The following is a 12,301-nucleotide window of genomic DNA, read 5'->3' on the forward strand; positions in this document are numbered from 1 at the left end:
AATGAATAAAGATGTGGTATATATATATATATATATATATACACACACCATATATATATGTGATATATATATATATATACACACACCGTGTATATATGTGGTATATATATACACACCATATATATATATATATATATATATATATATATATATATACACCACATATATATATTATATATAATGTGTGTATAACATATACATTATATATATAATGGAATATTACTTACTCATATATACATTCTTCTAGTAACATATGGTATTAGAGGATGTATTAGATCACCAAAGGAGAGATGGGAGAGAAATTAGGGAATTAGACCTAACATTTATCTCTAAGTAACTGGCATTTCATATAGAAGAAAACCAGCAGGAGACTGGGAAGTCAGTGCTAGGAAGGTATGATAAAACAGAAATCAAGATGGAAAGAGTGGCTTTAAAAATGTAAGGCATAACAAGCAAAATAGTGCTAAAGTTGGAGTAAAATGAAAAAAAAAATATCTATCAACTTGGTAACATAAAAGCCTTTAGTGACCTTGTTCAGAAACTTTTCAGTGGAACACTGAGGGTGGAAGCCAAATTAGAATGAATTGAGAAATGAGAAGGAAGTGAGGAAACAAAGTGAAGTGATAGGCTGCTTTTTGAAGATTAGTTATGAAGAGGAAATGACAAATTGGGAATGTTATTAAAATTGTTTTAGGATGGCCACAGTGCTTTAAAATACCTTTTAAATACCATATTGATAAAAATGATCCAGAAGAGAGGGAAAAATTTTCATTGTGCAATAGAATCAATAGAAGTAAGACCTGAGATACTTATACATGGGGATGGCTTTTCAGATATGAGCAGTATCTCCTTAGAGGCTAGAAGAAAGGAGAAAATGGAAGAAGGCACAGGTTTAATGAATTTATTATGTAAGATGAGGGAGTTCCCATATGATCACATCTGTTTTATCAATGAAGAATAAAGAAAGCTATCAGAATTGAAGAATTGGAGGAAAGCTTTAAATATCAAGTAAAAATTATAAAATATTCGTAGGGTATAATAGGAGAGTGAGCTTATAATTGAAAGTTTTGAGTTACAGCCTGTGTGGTGAGACCATTTGAACCTGGTGATTATGAATGCATAGGGTGATTATGAATGCATCAGATTACCTAAGGGTGTGAATTTCTTCACCACTGTTCTGTTTCATGGGTGCTGGCTCAGAGACAGTATGTGTGGTAATTCAGCCATGAAAATGTGAAGAGAAAGCTGAAGGTAATAAGTAAATTATTTTAATAATGGGCATGGAATCCATGGGGGTATGCATTAGTTATCTATTGTATAACAAATTATCCCTAAACTTAGCAATGGGAAATGTAAATATTTGGTATCATATAGTTCCTATAGATCAGGAAGCCAGGAGCAGCTTAGCTGAGTGGTTCTCATTCAAGGTGTCTCCAAAGCTACTCCCAAGGTATTGGCCAGGAGATCTCAGACTTGACTGGGGAAACTTCTACTTCTGAGTTCACTCACATAGCTATTGTCAGGTCTTGGAAGATGTGCTTCTAATCAAACTCCCATGGGTTTGGTTGTGTCTCACAGCAGGACAAGTGACATATCTCAGAGTGAGTGCTATTTGGAGAGTGAAAGATGGAGGACAGTCATTTCATACCCTACACTTGGTAGTGACATCCTATCACTGCTGCCTACTCCCTGGAAGCAAGTTTCTAAATCTAGCTCACACTCAAGGGGAGATGGTTATACAAAGGCATGAATGACAGGAAGTAGGGATCACTGGGGGACATGTGAGAGGCTGCCTGCTACAGGGTAAGAGGAGGGAAGAAAAGGTAGGAGAAGAAATTAGTTGGAATGGATTAAAGATCTGAATATTGTGGAAGACTTGGCTCCTTATGGTTATCAAGAAGGTGAGTTTACAAAAGTAGAAGATTGTATGTACAAAATCGAAACAATACTGGAAGTGGAACAGTCATTATTTATGATCTCTTTAGTTGAAGACTAAAGGAAAATGTGGCTAAGTTGGTATAAAAGAAAATACAGAAACGGAACTGAAAAGACAGTGTGACATATAAGCCATCTACATGGATGCTGAAAACATGAGAAGACTGGAAATTGGATGGAGAGGGAAGCTTAGCCAGCAGCTAAAGGACTGTATGAATAAAAAGTAAAATTTGAAGTCATTAAAAAGATAGCAAGGAGGAAGAGGTGAGGCTGCCAAAGGAAAATTATAACCTCTAAGGAAAAAAAAAAAGGTATTAAAGTGAGATTAGAAGTAAATATTTGAACCCAGCAATGGAGATCAAGGACACTGATCCCATCTACCCATAATCCCTAGTTAATCAGAGTGTGGAAGAAGCATGCATGTAACTGGCTTCCTCTTGGCATGGTTGCAAGAGATGCCATGTCTTCACAAAAATAGTAGGTTTCAGTCAAGAGAAGGTACAAAAAGAACATTCTGCATAAAGGTGTGTTGGAATAGAAGAGCAAGGAGATCTAGATGGCAAAGAGGGAGAATCTGGCAGAAAGAAAAAGAGTGGGTCAGAAGTGGTAAGGAACAGAGGTGGAGAGACACAAGAGTTCAGAAATAATAGGTAATCAACTGACCTTAATCTCTAGTGTTGATTAAGGTCAACAGATATGCTGGTACTCACAACTTTAGTTCTTGTCATCAGTTTTAGTAGGGTTGGAACGCAATCTGAGGAAAAAAAATGATCACAGTGAGGGAAGAATAACAATGTAATGGGTTGTCTTTCCACTGGCAGATGACAGCAAGGAAGGAAGGGCAAAGCTGGTAAAACTATAGAGATCTTAAAAATTATGGTAGAGTAGAGCATTTCCAATATTTGACTGGAACAATTTTGATTCTTCCTAGCCTAGGATTTGTTGCATTTTTCTCTCATTGCTTCCATGTCTTGTGAGATACCTTGTTTAATTTAGAAAATACCAAGAAGAACCATAGAAAGTACTTGGTCATGCTCTTCCTTTCCTATGAGGAAAATGAAGTCCAGAGAGTGCACAGCTTCTTGTCTATAACTGTCTATATAACCAGTGTCAGCTTCAGGGGTAAAAATGAAGAATCTTTATTTATGGTTCATTTGAAATCCTAAAAATTAAAGATAATAGCATAAACATAGCAACTTTATACAAAAAAGTAGATAAAAATAACTGACGAGGAAAGAATTTGGGGTAAATTCCTATTTAACTGCAAACATGTATTTTGAGCTTTTAAAGTCCCTATTTTCCAAGATACTTCTATAACACACAAATGTGACGTTATGTGGTACCTACCCATGGCATTTCTTGAATCACAAATGAAGCCTTTGGAATTGATGGTCAAAAACTTTTTAACAATGTGAGTGTTTTACATGTGTCATAGTAGAGGAAAAGAATGGTAAAAATGGAAACTTGATACAAATGAGTTCTTTGATAAAAAGTACTCTGGCTATGCCTGGCATGGGGCAAGTTTGGACTAACCAGCCCAGGATAACCATCAGTTCATGTATCCGTTTCCTCTACTATACCCTTCTACTTTTTAGTACTTTTGTTATGTATTTTCTATTTGGGGATGCCCAATTAGAAGGGGATGCCTTTTTTTTTTAGATAGAAAACCGAGAAGAATCAGCTTAGCTCCTGAGAAACTTCATTATTTAATAAGAAGAAAGAAGAAGAGGAGGAAGAGGAGGAGGAGAAAGAATGAGAAGTTCTTTCAGTTCATAGTAAATACGCTAATTTTAAGCATAAAGTAAGTACTTACCCATTTAATCATGTAATATTTTGATCATTTTATTAACACAAAATAAAGCATTAGTTGATTAGAGTAAATAATAAGGTAGTTAAGGTTCATATTTCTGAAGTTGTTACATTAATTTCCTTTTATTGTGAAATTAGTTGTCAAAAATCTGTGTGTGTGTGTGCATGTGTGTGTGTGTTGGAGACATTAAGTATTGAAAAGTTAGAGCATATTGAAAAAGAATAATCGATAAACTTATTTGTGCTTCTTAAAGCCTTACTGAAGAAAAGTTATAAAACTTAAAAGTGGTAATATAGCAATACCATAAGGAGCATGAGAGAAAGGCATGAGAGGGAAGAAAGCCCTTTCTAAAACTAGGTAAGCATATTCAAAACATATTCTTATCATTTCAGTCTGAGAATTGTGCAGGTGATACTGAAGTTTAAGAAAGGATCCTGGAGGATGGGATTCTTTTTCAAAGGTAGAAGAACTAAACAGTAAAAAAATAAAGGCAATAGAAGTAAAAGAGAGATACATTATACTTAGAAATCTCATTTCCCTGAAGTAATCTTTAAAAACATATAAGTAATAGAAAAGATAAATTTGAAAGACTTTACATGCCTGGGCCAATTTAAAATACAAGTTTATATTTTGATGTGTTAATACTGGCTTCTCAATTGTCCTTTCAAAAGTTGAGAAGGAAACTTAAGTGAAAATTAGTTTATACAATTAATCTGGTAGTTTTGGGGTGAGAACACTTCATACTAAAGAGAAATATAAAGGAGTATAGTGAAACCATCCTCCCAAATACATATATAATAATGGAAATATATGTGAACAGATTATATACATGTGTGTATGTGTGCACACTTACATATAATACATGCTTATATATACACATGTACGTGAAACATGTGTGTTAAATATGGATCTGTTTGTATCCATACAGACATAAACAGATACACACAGGGATTGGTGAGAAGCAAATGAAGGCTGATAATTACAATGTGAAATGGTGATTTTTTAAAATGCATTAAAGCATAAAAACAGACCAATGTCAATAGGGAGGAAAGGACACAGAGGGCCTAGTGTATAAACTGCCGCTCTTTTCATTGTTGGGTCAATGTGTTAGCGGTGCTTTCACATGGAACATAGCGCAGACATGAATCAGGATGGCTCTTCCTTGGTCTGCCTTTGGAATTGTGCTGTTGTTAGGTCCACAGACCAGATTCTCCATATAGGGTTCTTTTTGTGATTCTTGATTATGACCCCCTGAGGAAGTCAGACCAGCCTGGGGTTACTGGAGATGGTGTCTTGCTTGGCATATTTATCATTCACAAATCATCTGCTATAAATATACCTCAGCGGGATCATCATCAGGCTGGCTCAGTAGCCTGCAATTTATGAAGGTTATGGGAAACAGTGTGAAGGGTGAAGTGCTTTATTAAGGGTGGCTTTCTCCCTGACCCAGTCCCGTGTTCTACTTGAATGTAAATGACCCTGGGAATGAGTGCTCCTTTCCATTTAGGATTAAGTCTTTTAAAATTATCCCTTTCAGCTATTATTCTTATGTCACTATATCATGACTTCAAGATTTTCTAAGAAACATCAGAATCACAGTGTTCAAAGATGTGAGAAATTACTAGGTGCAAGATAGACATAGATCTAAAACTCACATTGTTTTCTTTTTATGTACAAATCATGCAAAACATTCTCCTTTTTTTTCCATTTTTTAAACATATCCTTAATCTCTATTTTTGCTTCTCATAACAGAACTGACCAAAATGTCTTGCAACTATCATAATTATAATCTCTATGGAAGTTGAAATAAAGGAAATGTAATTCTTTGTATTACTGAATGTTTTTTAAAAGAAAACGTGTTTGCTTAAGACACAATGTTTAGGATTATGCCCCAGACATAAACCTTATTTTCCTTTCACCTTCCCTTAAATGAATAAAAAATATTGTAATGAACCAAAAATGACACAAAACCAAAATGCCACAAAGGCTGCTCTCTCAGCCAGTGAATGTTCCTGGAACATGGTTAAAGCTTGTTGGATGGGGAATGATTAACTGTTTCCCTTACAGGATGTTATTCTGAACACTTGTCCTAGAAGAGAAAGCCTTGAAGAGGGTCACCCTATTAATATGTATTAAGAAGTAAAGGGCCAATTTTAATATTTCAAGCAACTCCAGTGAATAAAAGATCATTGGCACCTTTCTATTTTCACTATAGTCCTATTTTAAAATAATGTTCTTGGCTCTCCATTTGCCCCAGGGGAGAGGAACAACAAGAGGAAGAAAAATGCAGAAAGAGTACAGAGAGAAGATGATGGAAATTTGTTTTATTCAACTTCACCTGCCGTTCAAGCCACTCACCCTTAGGAAGACTCCGACACTTCATAGGAATTACCCATTCTGGTCTCCCCCACCGAATCACCACACTATTTTGCCACTTGTTTTGCAAACTACCAACTGCGTTTACAAGTAGAAACATAATCAGTAGGCGAATGACCTTTTGCAGCATTGTATCTGAAGCTAGTTCATCAAACACTTGTCAGCCAACCGTCCAGCGGGCCAAATAAATAAAGGTGGGGAGTGGTGGAAATTTATCCTTTTTGTTGCTGCTAAATCGAGAATCCGGTAGCTTTTCCTACCCCTTTCCCTCGTTTTTTTTTTTTTTTTCTTTTCTTTTCTTTTTTTTCTACCACTGTCCACAAACCTGTTACTAGGGAAACTTAAAGAAGAATCAGATACATTAAGAAAACAAAAGTTTAGACCCCCCCACAACCATGATCCCATTGCCATGCAGAAAGCAATGCAAGATGCCCAACCTCGGTCGCCGCACCGCGGTCCTGACAAAGCCTGTATCTAGCCAGAACAAACAAGATGTTAATTGCAGCCTCGCTGAGAAAAACTAGTATTGTTCCAGCCGGAGACACGCAGCATTTCGGGAACTGAGATGTGCCCCGTCCGCTGAGGACCGGATCAATTCATCTGAACCCCGGCGATGAAACGACAGCTCTTCGGCTGCGACAGGTCCGCGCTGAAAGAAAGACAGAGACGATCAAGTCCAGTATTTACTTCCCAACACTCAGAGTCGCCTTCCAATCCTCCGCAACCCCCTAGCTTCGCCTCCCAGTGAGTTTCCCTTACAGTTGGTCGCCGCCAGCCCCAGCGGTGGGAACTGAGGGCGCAAAAACCTCCCAGACGCAGAAAATACCGCTTTCGGGACGTGCTTGGTTTTGAGTAGCCGTGACGTGCAGGCTTACCGCGGCCCTGGCTGGAGCACCGCGGAGCCCCCCTCCCGCCCGCTTGTCTCCCGCCCTCCCGCCGGGCCTCCCTCCTTTCCCACCCCGCCGCTTCCCTCCTCTTCTCTCACGCACACCCACCCGCGCCCCCGGGAGGCAAGAACTACGGGAAGGCACAGCGGCCGCGTAGCGCTCGTCGAGCCTCTGGCCGGCCGCCTGGCGCACCGTATCGGTGCTGGCGCCGGGCGCGGGGCGCGGGGCGCGCGGCGCCCGGGGACGCGCGCGCGCGCAAGAGCACGCGGGAGTCGGCGCGCACGCGCACCCCGGGGACGCGCACCCCCTCCTTGGCGCGCGCCCCGGGGAGAGCGAGCGCCGCGCGCCGGCGCGCACACCCGAGACAGAGCTTTACTATCTCTCTCCCTCTCGCGCCCCTCCTCGCTGGGCATTCAAACAGCTTTCCGACATCACCAGCCAAGGATTTTTTTCCCCCCTCTCCTTAGTCGCGGTCCGTCCATCAGTACCTGCGGGGGGAGGGGGAGGAGGAGGAGGAGGGAGGAAAGCGGAAAGAGGAAAGAGCATAAGCTTGAGCCTTCCGATCCGACCACGAATACTCCTGTAATAAACCCACCGCCCCAACAAATCTGCCTTAGCAGCCGCTGCTGCCGCCGGTCACTTCTCGTCTCAGCGCTTTCTTTGCTTCTTGGCTCATCGGTTTGTTGGGGGTAGATTTGATAAAAACAAATCCTTGCTTTTAAGCCACTTGCATATTTTTGTTTCTTTAGAGTCTCTCTACGGGGGGCTCCCCCCTCCCTCGGTTGGAGGTTGGATTCAGTTGGCTACGGCGTCAGGCTCCGGGGTCCTGGGGGCTTTTTTTCTCCCACCCCTCCCCTCTTTGATTTTTCTCCCCCATCTTTTGCTTCTCTTAAGTGTGCATTTAAAAAAATAAAATAAAATAAATCCTGATTTTTGAAGCTGAGCCGGGGAAAATGGGCAACGGTGATTGGGACCGAAGGGGAGTCTCTCCGTCACTGTTGCTGGGACGCGTGCCTGTGCTGGTGTCTTAGAGCAAGAGCCTCCCTGAGCTTTCGGAGTGGAAGGTAAGGAAGGGGGTCCAGGGGTCACCTTCCCTCTGCCAGGGGTCGCCACCGAGGAGCTTTCCTCTAGGTGTTTGCGGAGGGAGGACAAGGAAAGGAAAGGCTGTTGCTGGCAGATGGAGGGGCTACGACCAAACCCGACTGTCTGCATTTACTTAAACGCCGCAGTTGAAAAGTTAGAGAAGTCTGTTTTTCAAGAGATGTGCATGGTCGGAAGGAACAGGCAAGGAGACCTAGAAAAACTGACGGTTGTGTGTGATTGGGGTGATTTTATGAGGAGAAATTTTTAGGTTAGAAGGAAGTTAAGACAAGGGGAGGCAGTGGGTTTTCTATTGGGGAAAAAATTTAGTGGAGTGATGGCGCCGTCTATGTTCGGCTAAACTAAAGTGTCACCCAGAAAATCAGTTTGGAGAATAGCTAAACTAAATGCCGGTTTGCTTCTTAGCAGGACACAAATAAATAAATAAATACAGTATCCTTGAGATCTTGGTAGCCATCCCTTAGACACCCCCACCCCATTCTTTTCTTTCTTAAAAAAGGGAAATACAATTGTTTGAACTGGCCCTGCAGTCGGGGACGGGGGTGGGGGGGCGGCAGAGTTCAGTGATTCATTTTTGATTCTTTAGTATAAAACAAGGCTCCGTACACCAAGGCTTAAGGATTAAAATAAAGAGCATTATATTGAGGGGGCTCTCTTGAGCAAGCTTGAAAGTGAAATCAGAGCTATTTCCTCACTCTTTCTAATCCTTGATGAGAACAGCAATGCAGACATGCACTGTCAAATAAATGGAAGCAAAAGTACTGGATTTCATTAGGAAAAGAAATACGACCTCTTTTTGAGTTACCGATTATAAAATGAAGCCCCTTTCATGGATGGAATTCCTAATTTAGACACTTATTGTCACATTGGCTCTCAACGCCTACACTCTATCCTGAAGAACACTGCGCAGACCTGCATTGCCTGCAAAGTGCAACAGAAAAAAAAAGAGGAAATTATTTCCAGAATTTCCTGCAACTTTCCCAATTTTTTAACCTTTACGTGCTCATTGGCTTTATTTTCTCAAAAAGAAAATGCATTATTCATTGAGCTATATGCTTGAAACGGAGAACACTGTTTTGATAGTCCCAGCAGTTCTGATGTTATTTTAAACTGCTGCTATATAGAGATTTAGAGTTGGGGCTGTTTTCTCCTATATCAAGACATAGAATTTGAATTATGATCTGGAAAATGCAGATCTATCTTCAGGGACTTCGGTCACTGGTATTTGTGTGCATGCGTTGGTGTGTGTTATGCAATGGGAAGGAAGAGGGTTTTATCCTTTGGTTCCGAGAGGACCCAGGCAAAGACACGAAAACTCTTAACTGTCTATATGTCTGTATGTCTGTCTCTGTTTACAGAACAGTGGAAGAGACTGCAGCCTAAAGACTTTTATAATTAACTTGGCATCACTTTTCTCAGCTCAAAGGCTAAACAAAAAAAAGCAGTGTCATTTATTCTAAGAAATAACTTCTTAAAGGTTAAAGCTGAAAAAAATTCAAGTTATTTTTGGATAACAACTTACAGAGGTAAATATAACCAGGATTACTTTATTATGCAAGGCCAGGTTAAAAAAACATAAAGAAAAGGAGCTTTGGAGCTGTTGTTGGAAAGGGAGCAATTCAGTAACTGAAATCTGCTAGGAAAGAAAATGCTAATGTCTTTTATCTACCATGTATAAATCTTAAATTACAGTAACTAGAGTTAAATCTTAAATAACTCTAGATAAAATAGCCCTAATTAAAAAAAAAAAAAAATTAAAAGGCTGAAGCCAGCTGTGGTTCTGGGAATTTTCACCGACATCGCCTTTGGATACAGATACTAATACAGTGATCCACTTTATGTATCCCAAGAGGGCATGTCACATTGAAATGACTGTCTTAAATCTTGGTTCTCAGAGGTGATGTTGAACAACAAGTCTTCCCTATGTATCTACCCATCTATGCCCTTTCTCAGATAATGGGCTTAAAATTCTATTAATCCAAATGAATGTTGGTGTTTTTGCACAGGAATTCCCATCAGTTCACACGATGGTCCCTGCAAAGACAAGTATGGGTATTTGGGAGATGATGTTTCATCTGCAACAAATTATCATTTGTGCTTTTAAAATTGTGGCCATCCTTTATCAAAATTGCTTTTCATATTCAAGGTAAAAGAAGTAATGTGATGACAGCTGTTCCCAGATTATCAGATTAGATTGTGTGTGATGATGTTTTCTTCGGGCCGACTGAGGGAGAGAAAAGGTTGTATAGGTTGCTTAAAAAGATTTCAAAAATTAAAAACTTAGGTTATGATATTATTTAAAAGGTATGTTTTCCTCCTCTTTCAATAGAATCATAATGTACTGGGAGGAAATCCTGGTAGATAAATTACAGCATTCCTGTTAATAATCTATTAAATATTATTTTTAAAGTGAATGTAGAAAATTTGGTCATTGTGAATGACCACGTGAGGGCGCTGTTCACACAGCCACCGATAATTTCCTAGCATTATAAAATAAAAAATTACCTGCCCTTCTTTTAAAAAGGGTTTTTTACTGAAATCTTGAAAACAGCTGGCTGTAATATTGGAAGGAGTTTCTTTCTTCAATGCGTGTAGACTCCTACTTGCATTTTACTTTCATTGCCATTTTTACAGGCCAAATGACATAGGATGAAGGCTGTTCGTAACCTGCTGATTTATATATTTTCCACCTATCTCCTGGTTATGTTTGGATTTAATGCTGCCCAAGACTTCTGGTGTTCAACTTTGGTGAAGGGAGTCATTTATGGATCGTATTCTGTAAGTGAAATGTTTCCCAAAAACTTTACAAACTGCACTTGGACGCTGGAAAATCCAGATCCAACCAAATATAGCATTTACCTGAAATTTTCCAAAAAGGACCTTAGCTGCTCTAACTTTTCCCTCTTGGCTTATCAGTTTGATCATTTTTCCCATGAAAAAATAAAGGATCTTTTAAGAAAGAATCATTCTATAATGCAACTCTGCGATTCCAAGAATGCTTTCGTTTTTCTACAATATGATAAAAATTTTATTCAGATACGTCGGGTGTTTCCAACTGATTTCCCAGGATTACAGAAAAAAGGGGAAGAAGATCAGAAATCTTTTTTTGAGTTTTTGGTATTGAACAAGGTGAGCCCAAGCCAGTTTGGTTGCCATGTATTATGCACTTGGTTGGAGAGCTGCTTAAAATCAGAAAATGGGAGAACAGAATCATGTGGGATCATGTATACAAAATGCACCTGCCCTCAGCATTTGGGAGAGTGGGGGATCGACGACCAGTCGCTGGTTTTGTTAAATAACGTGGTGTTACCCCTGAATGAGCAGACCGAGGGCTGCCTGACCCAGGAGCTGCAAACCACCCAGGTCTGCAATCTTACCAGGGAGGCCAAGCGACCGCCCAAAGAAGGTAAGTGCCCAGCAGAGAGGGAGAGATGGGAGGGAGGGGCGTTTGGAGATGGCATTAAGATGTGATGTTTCAACACACAGGCTTAATCATTGCTCTTTAACTCTATCATCTTTGGAGTCATTTGGTTTGTGATCTTCACTAATAAAGGTCTCTTAAGCTAATTTTGGGTTTCAAGATTTTTGAGACAGGGTGGTGAGGATGGGATAGCTCTCATCAATATGCCCTGGTAGTGTGTCTGGAATATTCAGGAGGAAAGAGAGGCAAAAACGTGGGGCCAGTTAGCCCTGGAGGTTGTTGAGGGGGGAGGTTCTTTATTGGCTGCAGCCTCTTGGGGAGACCAAGATACATACTCGTGCTCTCTCACGCACACACCTGTGAAATGAATTTGTAGGATTTCTACCTTATGCTAGAGCCCTGCAAAAAAGTAACCTTCACTTCCTCTAGCCTTTGCCCTGTCTCACTGTCTCAAGCAGGACCCCTTTAGTTGCACTGCCCTAAGTTGGGGAAGCAGGACAAAATGGTGACACAAATTCAATAGCAAGTCTGTTTGGACCAAATGACTTTCTGACACCTGAAGACAAGGGTATCCCCCTCCCCCACAGGCCCGATATTAAAAAAAGAAAATGCATTGCACAATAAATCCTGTGTGCTTGCTCTTTCGTGGGTCAAGGAAACCCCACTGGAAGCGCAAACTCTGGGGTCTCCTGGCTGTGAAGTCACTTGGAGGCAAGGGTGAAGGGCAGAATTAAAACACATGATGATCCTGTAAAACATGATAGCCCTCTT

At 40.2% G+C, this 12,301-nt stretch overlaps 1 protein-coding gene and 1 long non-coding RNA gene across 5 annotated transcripts in view; one reads left to right on the forward strand and one right to left on the reverse strand.

Annotated features, from left to right (window-relative positions):
* Positions 1-270: 270 nt before the first annotated feature.
* LOC111560476 lies at positions 271-7,246 on the reverse strand. Its single transcript, XR_002742312.2, has 3 exons — positions 7,117-7,246; positions 6,559-6,770; positions 271-2,689 (listed from the first exon to the last, which is right to left on the reverse strand). It is a non-coding gene; the product is annotated as an uncharacterized LOC111560476 (long non-coding RNA).
* A 99-nt stretch (positions 7,247-7,345) lies between these two features.
* ADGRB3 (adhesion G protein-coupled receptor B3) overlaps positions 7,346-12,301 on the forward strand; it is a 728,500-nt gene continuing 723,544 nt past the window's right edge. For 2 of the 4 annotated variants that reach the window (XM_006931831.5, XM_045057715.1), the window contains exons 1-2: positions 7,347-8,072; positions 10,744-11,515. In XM_006931831.5, coding sequence (XP_006931893.1) covers positions 10,759-11,515 — 757 coding nt within the window. In that variant the 5' untranslated portion in view covers positions 7,347-8,072; positions 10,744-10,758. Of the gene's footprint in view, positions 8,073-9,467; positions 9,636-10,743; positions 11,516-12,301 lie in introns of all 4 variants that reach the window. The other 2 variants (XM_011282404.4, XM_011282405.4) reach the window with 2 other exon arrangements.

The sequence above is a fragment of the Felis catus genome, chromosome B2, assembly GCF_018350175.1.
Source record: "Felis catus isolate Fca126 chromosome B2, F.catus_Fca126_mat1.0, whole genome shotgun sequence".
NCBI classification, from domain to species: domain Eukaryota; kingdom Metazoa; phylum Chordata; class Mammalia; order Carnivora; family Felidae; genus Felis; species Felis catus.